Source organism: Equus caballus, chromosome 2, assembly GCF_041296265.1.
Source record: "Equus caballus isolate H_3958 breed thoroughbred chromosome 2, TB-T2T, whole genome shotgun sequence".
In the NCBI taxonomy this organism is placed as follows: Eukaryota; Metazoa; Chordata; class Mammalia; order Perissodactyla; family Equidae; genus Equus; species Equus caballus.
The window spans coordinates 12873418-12891592 of record NC_091685.1 but is presented as its reverse complement, the minus strand read 5'-3'; the positions used below and the strand labels follow the sequence as shown (position 1 = coordinate 12891592).

Below are 18175 nucleotides of genomic sequence, written 5' to 3'. Positions count from 1 at the left end.
GGGCCCAGGAGGAACCCACCTTCTCCCCTGCAACACCCTTACTCAGAACAATGATATGAATGAGGGGCAAAACAAGACTACCCTCAAATCAGTGCCCAAACCCAAGGAAATCGAGAAGCACTCAGCACTGTCCTTTTGATACCAGAAGTCTCCCCCTCCCACTTTGAGTTCCAAAGGTAGAGAAACCTCTAATTTTGATCTTTTACAGAGCCAGTACCAGACATTTATTAGAAGAGGCCAAGCTTCAGATTCTCACGCAGTCCTCCCAATAGTGTAAAGGTAAATGTAATCTCACTGGGGCCTTAACCTACAACCCAGCCTATAGCATAAATTGCAGTGCCTTGGCCAACACTAGAGCTCCCTCACATATACGGTGAAACAAAATGTTAAGATCTTGGTTTAGCTCCATTCCCTGTGTCTACTTGCATTTCCCCTCAATGTAATTTCCTGATTCTGAGGCAGCTCTCACTACTCATTTTCCCCTAAAAGAGGGAAAAACAGAGGGAAGCCTGGTGGCACAGCAGTTAAGTTTGCACGTTCCACTTCAGCAGCCCAGGATTCGCCAGTTCAGACCCTGGGTGCAGACCTACACATTGCTCATCAAGCCATGCTGTGGCAGGCATCCCACATATAAAGTAGAGGAAGATGGGCACAGATGTTAGCTCAGGGCTAATCTTCCTCAAAAAAAAAAAGGAAAACAGAGTAAATTCCTCTTAAAATCAAAGGCTAAGGCCCCCTAAAATGAAGAATCAACAAGGTCTCAGTTCAAGTTTAATAGAAACTACAAAAGTGATGCCCCAGTACTGTACACATCAGTTGGCCTGCCCCACAGCACAACTCGGGCCATTCCCTCCAGAGGAAAGCAGGCTGGCCTCCCCAACCCCTGCAGGAAAGGCCTGTCCTGTCCCATATCACATCTGGGCTGAGTCTAAGGCCTTGTTATTTTAAGCATGACAATAGTACAATAAAAGAAGTTTTGTTTTCATGGCTGCCCACTGCAGCCTGGCCCTAAAATGGCCCAGCACTCATTTCTGCTTCGAGAAATATTCTTTGCTCTTCTGGACATCAGGCTTGATGGTATCACTGCCAGGCTTCCAGCCAGCTGGGCACACTGCAAAAGAAAGATACCACTAATTGATAACCTGCTCAGTGGTGAGGCCCACTCTCCTCCCACAGACAAATGATGCCTCAAGACCAAAACTGAGCCTTAAACAGCCTCAACACTCCGCGGCACCAAGAAGCATACCCTATAGTTTAAGATCATTCAGTCTTTTAGTGGAAGGCTAACTACAAACATATAATTTAATCCTCACCACAGCCCTAATACTATTCTACCTAATTTATTCATGCAGCACTTAAAATTTAAAGAAATTAAGTAACAACTTCAATTGTATACTTTGTTCTAAAAATCATCTGTCTAAAGCATATATGGCAAAATATTAAGGTTTGTTAACAGTAGATAAGTAAATGGGCATTCATATGTTCTCTATAATTTTACGTATGCTTCAAATACATCCTTTTAAAAATAAATGTTTTGGGGCTGGCCCTGTGGCCAAGTGGTTAAGTTAGCGCGCTCCGCGGCAGGCGGCCCAGTGTTTCATTGGTTCAAATCCTGGGCGCGGACATGGCACTGCTCATCAGGCTACGCTGAGGCAGCATCCCACATGCCACAACTAGAAGGACCCACAACGAAGAATATACAGCTATGTACTGGGGGGCTTTGGGGAGAATAAGGGGAAAAAAAAAATCTAAAAAAATAAATAAATAAATGTTTTTCGGGGCCAGCCCCACGGCTGAGTGGTTAAGTTTGCATGCTGCACTTCGGCAGCCCAGGGTTTCACCAGTTCGGATCCGGCGTGTGGCCATGGCACCACTCATCAAGCCATGCTGACTGAGGCGGTGTCCCACATACAGAGCCAGAAGGACCTACAACTAGAATATACAACTATGTACTGAAGTCTTTGTGGAGAAGATAGAAAAAAAAAAGATCGGCCACAGATGTTAGCTCAGGTGCCAATCTAAAAAGAATTAAATGAAAAAATAAAAATAAATGTTTTGCAACAAATGGTGCTGGAACAGCTGGATTTCCACATGTAAAATGAAGCTGGACCCCTACTTCATACCATATACAAGAAGTTAACTAAAAAATGGATCAACATCCTAAACATGAGAGCTAAAACTTTGAAGAAAACATAGGAAGGTAAAACTTCATGACCTTGGATTTGAAAATATATTCTTAGATATGATACTGTAAGCACAAGCAATAATAAAAAACAAACTGGACTTGATCAAAATTAAGAACTTCTATACATCAAAGGACACAATCAAAAGAGTGAATGGGGCTGGCCCCGTGAACAAGTTCCATGTGCTCTGCTTCAGCGGCCCAGGGTTCACAGGTTCAGATCCCGGGCGCAGACCTACTCCACTCATCAGCCATGCTGTGGAGGTATCCAACATACAAAGTAGGAGAAGAGTGGCACAGATGTTTGCTCAGGGCTAATCTTCCTCAAGCAAAAAAAGAGGAGGATTGACAAGAGATGTTAGTTCAGGGTGAATCTTCCTCACCAAAAAAAAAGTGAAGACAACTCACAGAGTAGGAGAAAACATTTTCAAATCATGTAGCTGATATGCGATATATCAATATCCCCTTCTATACAAATACAACCCATTTCAAAAGTGGGCAAAGGAGGGGCTGGCCCAGTGGCACAGTGGTTAAGTTTGCACACTCCACTTTGGCGGCCTGGGGTTCACAGGTTCAGATCCCAGTGGAGACCCACACACTGCTTATCAAGCCATGTTGTGGTGGCAACTCACATACAAACTAGAGGAAAATGAGCACAGATGTTAGCTCAGGGCGAATCTTCCTCATAAAAAAAAAAAACCTTAAAAAAATGACTTGCGCCTACACCCAAGAAAAAATTAACCTAAATAAGCTAGGACTGTGTAAACCCACAACACTAAGCTGCTCCGCCCTCTGGCAGCCCTTCAAGAGATCTGAAGGCAGCAACCAATCTGCCTCCTCAGTGTTCTTTAACTGGCTACCCTGAAATACAAAGCAGTAAGGAGCGCCACAGAAAGCCCTGCTTGTTTCACTAAGTAACTCCCTTCTACCCCTACGTAAGCAAAAGGTCTGCGTTTGACTGTTTCACACACGGACACAGGAAGCATAGCCTTCAACCTTTCCCTACAATCCTAAGCTGCCAAACATTCCTTGGGTGAAGCTGAGGAAAATGAGGCAAGGAGATCAATCTCTGATTTTCCACTTCCATTTGCTATTTGTCTTCTAGGAGACACAAAGTCACCAAAGTCCAGTAATGGAGCAGCAAAAGTCTCACTTGCTCAAGTGAGAGAGAGGAAGCCCCTTTTGGTCGAAGGATGTCATAGCCTCAGATGCCAGACTGCAACCAGCTGTCTCGGAACAAGGTATGGATGAATAAGCATTAAATGGCAGACCTGGCTGCCATTCCTTCCCCAAAATCTCCATTAGATTATTACATAGTTATTGGCACCAAAAGGTTAAAACACAGGTCCTAAGTATACACAAGATGCAGAGAACAAAGAGAAGCACGCAAGCAAAGACCAAGCCCGAGCCAGCCAGAAGTTTGGCAGTAGGTGCTAAAAGGGGACCAGAAAGACACTCTGTCTAGGAAGAAAACATGAAGCTTTACAATGGCCCAATTATAAATCACAACACAAAGATAGGAGGAATAATGAACCAGAAAGACCGACCTTGCCAACTTAGTCCCTTGGCACTAAGGCCTCATGGTACTTAAGACTATACTAGTAATTAGTGACAGGACAGAAAGGTCTACACTTGTCTGTTTCACTCATATCCAACAGTGTTGCTTTTTCAGAATCAATATGGAACCCAGGAGAACTGGCTGAGTCCCACATAAACCAGCTTCAAGTGCAGCTGAAGTACCATAACTCTCCAAGGAGAAGATAGCAGCCATGGCAACCTCAGTATGAGAGAAACAACTTACCCAACACAGAAGGCCGTAAACAATGACTTTTTCAGCATTTTAATTACCTAAAAAAAGGACGGCTTTGAATTTGGATCCCAGTTCCAACATTTACTATGAATAAGTGCTGGTAAGTATTGGTTTATTGGTCCTTAAAATAAGAAGGCAGGATATACAGATATCAAATCATTATGTTGCACACCTAAAACTCGTAAAATCTTAAGTCAATTATATCTCAATTCAAAAAAAAATAAGGGCTGGCCTGGTGGCGCAGCAGTTAAGTGCGCACATTCCACTTTGGCAGCCCAGGGTTCACCGGTGCGGATCCCAGGTGCAGATACGGCACCGACCGCTTGGCAAGCCATGCTGTGGTAGGCATCCCACATATAAAGTAGAGGAAGATGGGCACAAATTTTAGCGCAGGGCCAGTCTTCCTCAGCAAAAAGAGGAAGATTGGCAGATGTTAGCTCAGGGCTGGTCTTCCTCAAAAAAAAAAAAAAAAATGTAGGGTTATTTGTCAAATAAACAACACGTGTAAAGTGCTTAGTATTCACAGGCTCTCAAATGGTAACTGTCATATTATAAGCCATAAAAGGCTGCACACAGAAAGCTGTGCCTCTTTGGTGGGATGGGAAGCAGCAGAGACCAACAGAGACAGAGTCTGAAGAAGCAAGCTTCAGAGAGTTATAAGAGCTTGGGTTCAAGAGTCTAGCCTATATATATGCAAGGTCCCAGGAAAGTCCAGTAAAGGGCTGACCTGGCCCCTCCCCAGCTCCTAGAGACTTCACACTGAACCTCACCCCCCACTAGGGGGCAGTCTCAGCAGCTGTCTGCTCCTTCAATCCACCAGGGTAAAGCCCACACATGCTTCTGTGAGCAGTGCCTTCTGGTATCAATGCTCACTGATTCCTATTAGCCTTCCACTCTAGCTAAGCTAGTAGCACTTTTGGGTCCCCCAAACAGAAACCACTAATTCACTCTAGCAACTTCCAATTCTTTAAATCACAAGATCAGAGCTGAAATGGGCTGTAGAAAGGGAGTGAGAACTACTTAATACGCTAGAGAAAGAGAAAAAGGTGTAGTAAGACAAGAAATTTGTCCAAATCCTCCTGTACATTTGATCTGCTATCAACAGCACTTAATCTATTAATAGCACTTAACTATCTTGTCCTCAATTACATTAAGCTTGGGCGGGTAGGGGGATCTAAGATTTTGTTTCCCCACATACCCAGCACCTGCTGCCTCAGGAGCTCAATCCTTTAACTCAGTTGGGATAAGGCTGTCTCATTCTAGTTAACTACTACACTCGGGGCTGGGGAGGGGGGCTGCGGCAGGGGGACAAAGCCAAAAAGCCATAGTCTTTCAAACTCAAAACCTGGGATCAAGCCGTTCAGTACTTTATCACAACACTGCAATGAGAATACACCAGGAGAGAAGTACTAGTGGTGGAGCAATAGGAAAAGAAGGGCCTACACTCTAGCAAATGCTGGATAAACACCATAAAGTTGCATCTGCTCAGTCATGTTTAGATTTTACAAGGACAGACTTACAAAAACATTATCTTTGACCCTGAAACTTCTAACGAAGAACCTTGACATTTTATCTGAAACCTTCTAGCCCGAACCCTTCCCCCTACTTAAAGTTTTTACAATAAACATTTATACAATTTAGTATTTGGTGACTGTTAATTCCTACAAACACAGCAACCACAATGTCTAACTATGGACTTTTAAAAGATAGAACTGTATTAGCTGTATCTGCCTATTGTCTTCAGTAAGTTATCTTAGTCCTATTTTATTTTCTAAATTTCAAAACTGGTCATATATAATCTTTATTTTTTAAAACCCCAATAAAACAAATAAGGACGAGAGGGATTAAGCTCTTCTCCCAATAAACACTTGTCAAGAATGGCAGGTTTTATCTCTAGAAGTGACCTTTTTGTTTTCCCTTTGAACTTTTGTTTTGCCTTTATACACCTATGAGATCTCCCTACACTCCTTTAATAAGTTTAATCTTCAATAAGTTAAATCTGCAGCAATGAGTGATTCTAAATGAGCAGGGCAGAAGCTGGGAATATGCCATTAGAACAAAAAGCCTTTATATTCTCCTCCCGGAGCTTTTCCATTACCCCACCCCTCCAACCCACTATAATCCAGAAACTTTCATTTATTGAAGAGACATAATCACTCTTTTCTTACTGAGCAGATTTAGTTCCTACCATCTTTCCCACCCTACTATTCTGTTGTCCTGCTACCAGGCAGATTAGCTTACCTTCCCCATGTTTGTCAGTGAACTGGAAGGCCTGAACGAGTCTCAGAGTCTCATCCACAGAGCGGCCAACAGGAAGGTCATTCACAGTGATCTGCCGAAGGATACCTTTATCATCAATGATAAAGAGGCCCCTGGGAAAAAGATTGAAGATCTGAAGAAGAGGCAGTACAGGTTTAGAAACCACTTTGTTAAAATAGAGAAGCAATGGAAATGGGCTGGTTTCCCAGACTTGCACTGGCCTTGCCCATAGTGAAGAGGCCCCAGCGTACAGAATGAAATGAGGGGCCGGCCCCATGGCGTAGTGGTTAAGTTCGGAGAGCTCTGCTTCCGCATCCCGGGATCATGGGCTCGGATCCCAGGCATGGACCTACACCACTCATCATATGCCGAGGCAGCAACCCACATATAAAACAGACAAAGACTGGCACAGATGTTAGCTCAGGTCTAATCTTCCTCAAGAGAAAAATACGAAGATTGGCAGTGGAGGTTAGATCACGGTGAGTCTTCCTCACCAAAAAAAAAAAGGAAAAGAAATGAGACCATCATGTTGTACACCTTAAACTTATACAATGATGTATGTGAATTATTTCTCAATACAACTGGGGAAAAAAGAATGAAATGAGAAAGGAGTCTATAAATCAGGGCTCTACCTTTCTCCAAATTAAAGGTCCTCGGCAAACTAGGTAATTCTCCTGATGAATCTCAGCCCCCTAAGGAGGTATATACCTGAATGAGATGCCTTCATCAGCCTTTAAGACCCCATAGTCCTGAGCAATGGTGCGCTTTGGGTCGGACACCAAGGGAATGTTCATGGGTCCCAGTCCTCCTTGTTTCTTGGGTGTGTTGATCCTACAGCAAAAAGCACACACAGAGTTACATTCAAATTCTTGTGTAGCAAAAGCATTAACTATCTATTCCTTCCCCTTTTCCAACATTCCTAATCTAACTTCCCCAAAAAAACTTCAAACTTTTTCCAACAGTAAAGTGAACGGCTGAGCACAGTTAGGGTCACCAGGGTACACTCAGCTGCAACCCAAACCGCTTTTCCTCTGCTGCCAGGTAACAAGAGCGCATCAAGAGGAAGTCACAGCCTTTGCACTTCCCTTCCATGAGGAGCCAGGAGCCAATACCTGACACAGTTTATTGTCAAAGCTGGTGATTAGTTAAAAAATATGCCAAATGGACCAAGAGATTTACCAAGCCAGGTGACAGAAGTGAGAATCAACAGAAGCTCCAATCACTTGGCAGTTGAGTTTCTTGAATTCTTCTGCCCTATCACTGAAAGCAATGATCTCCGTGGGGCACACAAAGGTGAAGTCAAGAGGGTAAAAGAAGAACACGACATACTTTCCTGGGGGAAAAAAAGTTTCAAGTTAGTATTTTTTTTTTTTTTTTAAGATTTTATTTTTCCTTTTTCTCCCAAAGCCCTCTGGGTACATAGTCGTGTATTTTCAGTTGTGGGTCCTTCTAGTTGTGGCATGTGGGATGCCATCTCAACATGGCCTGATGAGAGGTGCCATGTCTGAGCTAAGGATCCAAAAACCAGTGAAACCCTGGGCCGCCGAAATGGAGCACACGAACTTAACCACTCAGCCACAGGTCTAGCCACTCAAGCTAGTATCTGAAACAGATTTCCTTGCTTTAGAGACACTGAAAACCTAAGAACATTTTCCTACGGCAGCTGAAGTTGACGGCAGACAGAACGACTGCTAAATGCCAAGATGCTCAAGACAGGTCTCTTAACAGTTGCTTTCAGAACCTCTTGCAGCAGGAGGATGCGTGAAAAAAAGTTCCTTCCAGTTCCATGCTTTATTTTCCAGCTTCCATATTAGCAGCCAACTACAGAATAAACTGTTCAGTCTAATTTTGATCTTCTCTGGGTAGTTAAAATTAGCACAAACACCAAGTTCCCCAGTGAAGAAAGGCAAAAGCAAGGAGGCAATTATTTACTGGATAGCCTAATGCCAATGCTTACAATCAGTGCCCAGAAAGAGCTGAATTGCTGGATTCTCTGCTACAAGGCACAAAGATACCAACACGAAATTAGAGCCTTTGCACTTCTTCCACAATGAGCCACAGTTTGGGGACAGGTAAGGTTTAAATGAGCACCTGAATCAGCACAAAGATGTTCCTAACAACCCTGATAGGACAAGAAAAGAAAAATCTCCTAAGGCAAAAGTTCCAAAACTCCCAGTAGATAACGACTTCTAGTTGAAAGTTTTTTTTTTGTTTTGGTGGGGAAGATTTGCCCTGGGCTAACATTGGTTGCCAATCCTCCTTTTTTTTTGGCTTGAGGAAGAACAGCCCTAAGCTGACATCTGTGCAAGTCTTCCTCTACTTTGTAATCTGGGATGCCTCCAGAGCATGGCTGATGAGTGGCAGAGGTCCGCACCCTGGATCTAAACCTGACAACCCCAGGCCACCAAAGCAGAGTGCATGGAACTTTAACCACTTGACCACGGGGCCAGCCCTGTAGTTGAAATTTTACTGAAGTCACTCACATTACCAAATGGAGTACATCTTCAACTAGCCAGGCAGACTCTCACCCTACCTAAGGGGCTGAGCTACTGGAACAATTCCAAAGATTCACTTATTTCCAGGTAACAGCCATGTTTGAAAGTCAAAACAGGCTGCTCCTTTTGACATTCACTTTGAAAACCAAATCAGTGGAAACTCATCTAAACAACCTCTCCAGGGCTTTTGCCTAACAAGCACTTGGAAGCCACAGCAGGTCAAGCCCTGGAGGGCAGAGAGCAGCTCTTCTTAAACCTCGTGCCTCTACCCTTGGGCCAGAGTCAGCTCTCTAGGGTGCGACTTACTTACCTTGTTTGTGAGGAGGAGGTTCCCTCCAAAGGGCCCCACTTACCTGCTCTCATTCCAACCAGCAAGTGTGATGTGTCAGCAAACCCAGTCACCCGTTCTACCCAAAAGCTGACTCCAGGAACTTATTACTACACCACTAAGGAAGGTACACTGGACACCTGAGTTTCAAGTTTGCATTCTAAGAAATCTACATCCTCAACTGTCCCACAAGACCTAGCTGTTCTGGGAATGCTTTAGGCAAGGAAAGGAAAACCTTCATTAGAACTTGCCAAGTGTCTGCATGAAACTAACAGAAAGGAAACTGGTTCCAACTGTGACGTCATCTCTTCTCTGGGGACAAAACAGTTGTCAAGGGAATGTGCCTAGGCCCTCTGCCTAATAATACAGCAGGTGTGACAGTTCAGTGACAAAGTGAACTGAACAAGCAGTGTCACAGCTCCAAAGACTTCAGCTCTGAGACTTTAAACTGGTGAAAGCCTCTCACAGAGATCATGAGAATGTCACCAATAATACAACTAAGGAGGAGCATTGAGAAAATAAGTGAGCTAATATGCTCAGGCATAAGGAAGCATGTGCTTTCTCCACAAGCAGTCTGGACCTAGGACATCTACCCTAGTGATCTGTGATCACTGTTGATAATCACTTCACTTCAACATGAAGGCAACAGCCTCCCACCCTTAAAGACCTTAACCTGGAAGATATAAAGCATTCTACAATCAAACATAACAGAGAGAAAAATCAAACAAGCCATCCCTAGAATGTAAAATAATTCCATTTTAATGAAGCTAATGTAATTACTCTTACCTTTGTAGTCAGCTAAGCTGATATCTTTGAACTGACCATCTGGCATAACAGCAGTGGCTTTAAAGTTGGGGGCAGGGTAGCCAATTTTGGCATTTCCTGAAGACATCTTGCTATCTGCTGAAAAACGTAAAATTAGAAGCAAGCCTTATTCTTCTATAACCAACGCCCTCCAACTACTTAGACAGTAAGTGGTAGAAAAAAGGAATTGTTCAGTGGCCCTGAATATATAACCTTTACGTTAGTAAGAAGCCTAAGCTGAACTTCCCAATTTCTGGAACAAAAACAGATTATATACCTCTGAATCTCAGCTTTTCTTTTCATTTAAAAACAGTAATTTCTTTATAAATTGAAGTAATCTCTATTACTCTTCCTGAACCATCATCTGTGCAATGGCATTTTCTTCTCTATTTTTATTATTGGGGGGGAATGACTGTGGACTCTCAAAACTGAACCCAAACGCACAATGCCACCAACACCTGACTCCCACAAGCAACCATGTTGCCCTTCTGCGCCTCCATCTGCCTTTAAAACTTGGGAGGTGCACAATCTTTTTCCAGGAAGATTTGCCCAAGACAGCACATACTATAAAGTCAATCCAACTTTTTAACAAGCAAGATCAGGATTCAGGCCTCTGCTCAATTTCCAATCTTTAAGTCCTGTGCTAAAAGCCTAGAAGTCCTTTCAAAAATGGGTTTCTGGGGCTGGCCCGTGGCCAAGTGGCTAAGTTCACACACTGTGCTTCTGTGGGCCAGGGTTCACCCGGTGCAGATCCTGGGCGTGGGTGTGGCACCACACATCAGGCCATGGTGAGGGCGCATCCCACATGTCACAACTAGAAGGACCCACAACTGAAATATACAACTACACACTGGGGAGATTTGGGGAGGAAAAAAGCAGGAGAAAAAAAAAAGATTGGCAACAGTTGTTAGCTCAGGTGCCAATCTTTAAAATAAAAAAAAAAAAAAAGGTTTCTGACCTCAGGGCCAAGATCCCGCTGCAATAATAAGTAGAACAAGAGTCGATTTATCGCTAAAAAAGCAATACTACACTGGATTCACCAGGTCAACACCAAGATAAGGAGTTAAGATTTAACCTAGTAACCTACGGGTTTGAAAACCCCAAGAAGCTAATGTTACAAGTCCCAAAGGTTTTGTTTCATATATATCACCACAACCAAAAGAAACGTTGCGAGAACCGATCAACGCAAACTTTTTACTGCTTAACATCTTCAATAACAGCAACAAAAACCAAGCAGTAAGGCACGCTACAACTGGGCAACGAAACATAGGGTGTGACCCTAACACAAACGGCCGCCTTGCCCCAACTTGCTTTTCAAGCTGTTTCCCCCACATCCACTAAAGTCCGACCAATTGGGAAAGGCTGGTGGACTTTCAGCCGGTGTGGGCGCCCTTAAGGGGTCTGCCCAAGAATTTCCCTGGGGAAAGCCACGCCCCCGAACTCCACTTCAGGTACTCTCCCGCCACTCCCATCATCACCCCCACCCTAGCACTTCGGAAAGCACCAGCAAAAAAGAGTCCGCAGTCTTCACCAGGGCATTGGGGATCACCACAAACCCCAAGTGGGAAAGTGGGAAAGTGGGAAAACGACAGGGAAGGGAATCCGAAGCTCCAGTTAGTTACGGCTCAGGACAGGGAACAGCATCCACCCTTGCCACACAACACACGAGTTAGCCTCAGATCAATTTCCAGATCCATTCTAGAAACTTCCTGAACCCGTCACGCCCCGCCCGACAAAAGACTAGTCCAGAGGACCCCACCACCACCACCAGCAGACCCTGCTGCGACTCCAAGCCAATCAGCGCCCTCTGCCAGGGTTGCCGGGGAAAAAGACGACTTGAGTCGACGTTAGCCTCGGGGTTCAATCAGGTCCCCGCACCCACAAAAGGCGGGGGCACGTGAAGGCGCGCGTACCTCCCAACCACTCGAGCGCCAGGCCTCGCCGGGGCGCCTACCCCATCATACCGCCCCTAGGTGAGCCAGGCAGGCCTCAGGGAGGAGGAGGAAAAAGCGCCCAGCGGGGAGTGGGGCGCTTTGCTCAGGCAAGGCCGCGCTACCCACACACACTCACCAGCTCGGAGGCACAAACCAACAAGGCCAGGCAGGAAGACGATGCGCGAAGCACGCGCGAGGCGCTGCTTTTATAGCCTACACGGCTCTCGCGAGAGTCAGAGCGGGCCGGGGGTACGGAAGGGGGAGAGGGGAGGGGGATTTGGCTCGAGCTCCGCCCCGACCCTACCCATCGCGCCCCGCCGGAATGACTCAGCGCTTACCCTGGCGGTGGGGCGCGCTCCGGCGCCGAAGATAGCCATCCCACTCTCTGCAGGCTGCGGTCGGGGCGGGAACCTCTTGACCGCCTCCAAGCTCAAACGCCTCCGATAATCCGGGATCTCTGAGGGGGCCCCCTGCGGGCCTTGCCCCCAAAGCCCAAACCAGAGTAAGAGTCCTCGCTGCTGCCCACGGAGGACGACGTCTAACCACACCAAGCCCCGAGAGCTGTCTGCCCAAATATTTCTCAAATATTCTGCCCCAGTCTCCGCAACCTCTGCCCTAGTGCTGATCCTCAGTAACCGTCACTGCTTAGATAGCCTCCTTTATTGTTCTGATAACAGAATTGTTGCTTTCCATCTCCCATCCATCCCTTTCACTATGTCTGGAAGAAATCTCGCTGAAATCTGATCATGTCACTCCTCTGGTTTGTGGTTAAAAAAACTAGGGCTCTGTAGTCAATTTCCTGAGTTAAAACTCACTGTCATTTTATGCGTGGCCTTCAGGCAAGAGTCTTAATCCGTTGCCCTCGCTTTTCTCACCTGTAAAATGGAAATACTATAATTTTTTGTTGAAGTCATCTCTGTAGCTTGTTTAGCACTCTTCTTGTTATACATTATAAGTGTTAGCTACTATTATTACTGTAACTTTTCCTTGTTCCTTGATTGTAATATTCAGAATTGTGTGTAGTGGTTTCAAGCTGTCTGAAGAATCTGTTCCCTCCTAGTTGGCCAAGAGAAAACTTCTTTAAAGACTCAGCTGAAGCATTACTGCCTCTGAAACTGTTCTTGACCTTGTCTCATCCACAGAAGTGACCGTTCCCTCCTTTGTGACCAAAAAACAGCCTGTATAGGCAAAAGAGTTTTAAGCTATTTTATTTGTTTAGATGTCTGCCTCATCTTGCTAGACTGACTTTCTGGATTGTAGGGTTTGGGTCACATCCATCTCTGTATACCTGTTAGCACACAATGGGCACAATCTGCTCACCATGAGATAAAAGCTAATTGTCAAGAGGCAAGATGGTGGCAGAGAAAGGGCATTTTATTACAGCTTGCCAGCAAGAGGGAAGATGGCTGACTAATGTCCAAAAGAACCATCTTCAGGGGGGCACAGAATCTTGAAGCAGTTATATAGGCCAGTGGGTCATAGGGGAGGGGTTAGGAATGTTGACCCTCTGGTGTTACAGACCCAGAGTTGCCACAGCAGATCTTTCAGCAGTCATTGATGATGGCTATCAGCATAGACTCTCTGTTTGGGGGGGTCATCACATTCCTAAGGAACGAAAAAGAACAAAGTTATCGTCTTATCACAGCTGGGAGGTATATGCACTAGGAGGGGTCATAAAATCCAGACAACAGGTGGATCTCCTGGAGGGTGCAAATCCAGCTGGCTTAGTCAGAGGACATTCAAAGTTACAACATGGTCTCTTTTCTACAATATGGCTTCCCTTATGTCAACCTTGTGTTGAGCCGGTTTCATACCCAAGTCATGAAAGAGCACTTGACTAAAACAAGAGTATCTAATAAGTACTACTGTTGTGACAGGGAAACAGGCAAGTTACTGAGAATCTGATCAATAACTAACCTAGTCTGTCAAATGTTTTCCGAACAAGGAGAAAACTAAATGTGCTGTTTTTCAGAGGTTGATGTCCTCATTTTTTGCAAGTGTTGCTGTCCTACAGTGAGACTTACACGGTTGCAGCAAGACCCCCACAGGTTGCTCCAGCTTCAGGTGTCCAAAAGTTAACATGGACCTGTTATGTAATAACATGTTCCTTGACCTCACTGTGTAATGAATGGCATGTTGCATTGATCCTGTTATGGCACCTTGACCTTGTCATGTAATGGCATGTTATATTGAACTCGCTATGTAATGGTACCTTGAATTCCTTACATGATGGCCTGCACATGTGCCCTGACTGGGCCCAGTTGTTACACAGTTGTAGCATATCCTCTGCACTCTGGTATAAAGTCTCCACTTGCACTAAGCTCAGGGGAACACTGCTTTGGGAGCTATGCCCAGTGTTCACCCTTTCTTGTGCAAGCAATAAATCTTTCCCTTCACCCACTTCGGCCTTGGTTTTGCTTTTCGACTCTGTACTCACCAAGAGACAAACCCATTGAGTTCAATTACATTATGTCCCCCTTTCTGCACCCCCTCCCCACTATCCTACTAACTCCCTTGGACTTTACAGAAGGATAAGAAATGGAGAAGTGCTGTGTCATGCTGGCTGAGCATCTCAAAATTTTTTGTTATTTATCATCCTGCTTGCAACAGTAGTGATTTTTTGTTCCCTTCTCTGCCTTAGGCTGAACAGTTATTTGGCCGTTATTCCTTCCTTTTTTTTTTTTTTTTTTAAGATTTCCCTTTTTCTTTTTTCTCCCAAAGCCCCCTGGGTACGTAGTTGTGTATTTTTAGTTGTGGGTCCTTCTCGCTGTGGCATGTGGGATGCCGCCTCAGCATGGCTTGATGATCTGTGCCATGTCCGCACCCAGGATTCAAACCAGTGAAATCCTGGGCCTCGGAAGCAGAGCGAGTAAACTTAACCACTCAGCCATGGGGCCAGCCCCCACTTCCTTTTTTTTTTTTTTTTGCGGAAGATTAGCCCTGAGCTAACATCTGCTGCCAATCCTCCTCTTTTTTGCTGAGGAAGATTGGCCCTGAGCTAACATCCATGCCCATCTTCTTCTTTATATTTGAGACACCTGCCACAGCATGGCTTGTCAAGCAGTGCCATGTCCACACCCGGGATCCAAACCGGCGAACCCCAGGCCGCTGAAGCAGAACGTGTGCACTTAACCTCTGAGCCACTGGGCCGGCCCCTATTCATTTCCTTTTTGAGGAGGCAAGGGAGATGTAGAAGTTCAGACCTTAATAATGCATGGCTATTGCTGTGAGTAGGTTAAACCAACAACACACAGTCCTACTTCAGCCAGAGGAAAATTACCATTTATTGCCTTTACCATATGTCAGGCCCTAGGCTCAGCACTTGGGCTTATCTCATTTAAGAACCAGAAGAGTCATCTTGGCCCAGGAAAATGTTAACAACCTATCTCTACGGGAATATAAAAAATGAAATAGCAGGACAACTGTCTGAAAAGAGAAGAAATCTGTTGAACACATCTAAGTAAGTGATTGCGGAGTCTCTTTCCTCAGAGAACGGTAGAGATTTCAGAGATGGGAGCATAGGGGCTTTCTCCTTTCTCTTTCTACAGGACCTAGTATATACCTCTATCTCTATTTTTACACATATCCCATTGTTTTGTTGTTGTTGCTGTTTTGTTTTCTTTTGTTTTTTGAGGCAGATTAGCCCTGAGCTAACTACGGCCAATCCTCCTCTTTTTGCTGAGGAAGACTGGCCCTGAGCTAACATCCATGCCCATCTTCCTCTACTTCATGGCTTTTGCCATGCGGTGCCATGTCCACACCCAGGATCCAAACCGGCGACCCCCCAGCTGCCAAGAAGCAGAATGTGCGAACTTAACCGCAGCACCACCGGCCAGCCCCATCCCATTGTTTTGTCCTCACTTGTTCAGCAGTAGTCTGGGAAGGATTTTACCTGTTTTATTTATCTTTGCCAGATAAATAGCAGCACCTAGCACAGTAACTGGCCTAGGAGAAGTGCTTAATTAATTTTGGAAAGTACTGAAGATTTTTGAGTTGTGGAGTTAACTTATTTGAACTATGTTTTATGAAGATGACTCTAGCAGCTGTATGATGGATGAGCTAGGAGACAATGACCAGAAGACAAGAGACAAAGAGACCAAATGGGAGGCTACTGCAATGGTCCAGACAAGAGAAGTCTCAGAATTTTAATATGACATTGGCAACAGGATGAGAAGAAGGAAAGAAAAGATATTTCTATAGGCTTTAGGATTAATTGGATTTAGGGTGAGAGGAAAGAGGAAGGTCAATCTGATTCCTTGGTTTCTTATCTTGGTGACATAAGAACATCGTTAACCAGTGACATAGGAAATACCGGAGAAGCAGTTTGAGGTTAAAAATAATGACAAACACTTGTTGAGTACTACTTGTTTTACAGATGAGCCCTGATGCCCAAAGAATTTAAGCACATTGTCCAAGGTCACAGCTAATAGGTGTTGGAGCCAGATGCCATCCCAGGCAACAGAGCCATCATGTTGCACAATATGTAAATGTTACCTTTAGATAGATTATAATGTGGATGGTGCCCCTTGGAGTTGTGCCTTACAGTGGTCTGGCCAGGCTGTGTGACTCTGGAGTCCACCCTACTAGTGGCTCCTCTCTCTCTCTCTCTTTTTTTTTGAAGGAAGCTTAGCCCTGAGCTAACTGTTGCCAATCCTCCTCTTTTTGCTGAGGAAGAATGGCCCTGAGCTAACATCATGCCCATCTTTCTCTATTTTATACGTGGGACGCCTACCACAGCATGGCGTGCCAAGCGGTGCCATGTCCGCACCGGGATCCCGAGCGGCAAACCCGGGCCATCGAAGCAGAACATGCGAACTTAACGCTGCGCCACCAGGCCAGCCCCTGGCTCCTCTCTTAAAGAAGATAATCAGTTTGGTTTGAGGCGAATAACATTGAGATGCTCACAAGATATCCAGGTGGAGGTGTCCAGAGGTCACCGTTGGAGATGTAGATTTGAGAATCAGCAGCACGGAGATTAACTACATATTTATTGTTCTTCTATTTACAGGAGGCCTACACTTTGCTAGGGACCAGACAAGGAAAAATAAACACATCATCTATTGAGCAGTCTTAAAGGATCACTAAAGAATTAGCTAACAAGAAGAAAAGTGAGGGAAGAGTTCCAAGCATAGAAAACAGACAAAGGGGACTGGCGCCCTGGCCAAGTGGTCAAGTTCGCGCACTCCGCTGCAGGCAGCCCAGTGTTTCGTTGGTTCGAATCCTGGGCACGGACATGGCACTGCTCATCAAACCACGCTGAGGCGGCGTCCCACATGCCACAACTAGAAGGACCCACAACGAAGAATATACAACTATGTACTGGGGGGCTTTGGGGAGAAAAAGGAAAAAATAATCTTTAAAAAAAAAGAAGAAAACAGGAAAAGAAGTAGGAGACAATATTACACATTTGGGGAAGTACAAAAACTTTCATATTAATAGAATGTAAAGGCCAAAGACTAGAATGTAGGGACAACGAACAGAGATTGGTTATAACACTCTCTGAGATTGGTTATGATATACCACATAGGCCCAGCTAAGGAGTTTGAATTTTATCCCAGGGATAAAATTGGATATGGGAGTATAGAAAGAAATAGGAAAATGATCACATCAGGTTGTATTATCAATCATTCTGGCAGGCGCAGAGAGAATAGATTTAGAGGATCAAGAAGATATGGGATAGGGAGACCAACAAGGGGCTCTTGCCATGATGCGGGAAAAGAGGTTGAAAACTTTGAAGGCAGGCGTGCCAAACATGGAGAGATGGGATTAGATGGCAGAGTTTGCAAGATCTGGGCATCAGATATGGGAATTGAAAGAGAGGAAAGTCAAGGATGAGTCCCAGGGGAACTGGGTGAAGTGTGTTGCAATTCACAGAAATACAGTAAAACAGATTTTGGAAGAGATGGTAAAAAGCCCACTTGGAGGCATGTTGAATTTGAGATTCCCCAGGGAGATGGCCAGGAGAAAGTTGGAAAGGTGGAAACCTGAGGGTAAGCCCATAGGAAGGCAAGGACCCACCTCTTTTTCATCATGTTATAAGCCTAATACTTGGCAGCATGGTTCCTGGTACATGTTAGGTACAATAGATATTGGTTAAATAAATTAATGAATTATATTTTTTGATATCATTCACAAAATCAAGGATACTTGAAGCTTGGGGAGAAAATGAACTCCCTGAGAAAGTGGAGAGAAGAGAGCCGATCTCAGAACCTCAGAGAATTTCTGTGAGAGTATGAGGAGGGACAAAAGCAATTAAAGGCAACTCAAAAAGAAGAGCATTTTGTGGGTGAAGGGTCACTCATGAAGATGGACTGTTTCTTCCAAAAATAATTTCCTTTGGTCCCCGCCATCAGCTTCTAAGTT

The 18175-nt window shown here is 44.8% G+C and overlaps 1 protein-coding gene across 4 annotated transcripts; it reads right to left on the bottom strand.

Moving 5' to 3' along the window:
• Nucleotides 1-758: 758 nt before the first annotated feature.
• Nucleotides 759-13062, bottom strand: PRDX1 (peroxiredoxin 1). Of its 4 annotated transcripts, none has more exons than XM_070260067.1 (6): nucleotides 12151-13062; nucleotides 9861-9974; nucleotides 7431-7584; nucleotides 6960-7082; nucleotides 6234-6364; nucleotides 759-1111 (listed from the first exon to the last, which is right to left on the bottom strand). In XM_070260067.1, the coding sequence occupies exons 2-6, from the start codon at nucleotides 9964-9966 to the stop codon at nucleotides 1026-1028; spliced, it is 600 nt and encodes a 199-aa protein (XP_070116168.1). In that variant the 5' UTR covers nucleotides 9967-9974; nucleotides 12151-13062; the 3' UTR covers nucleotides 759-1025. The 4 variants fall into 4 exon arrangements, with proteins under 4 accessions (XP_070116168.1, XP_070116169.1, XP_001496084.1 ...); XM_070260068.1 differs by having other exon boundaries at nucleotides 9861-9977; nucleotides 12151-12554; XM_001496034.6 differs by having other exon boundaries at nucleotides 9861-9977; nucleotides 11949-12174.
• Nucleotides 13063-18175: the final 5113 nt, after the last annotated feature.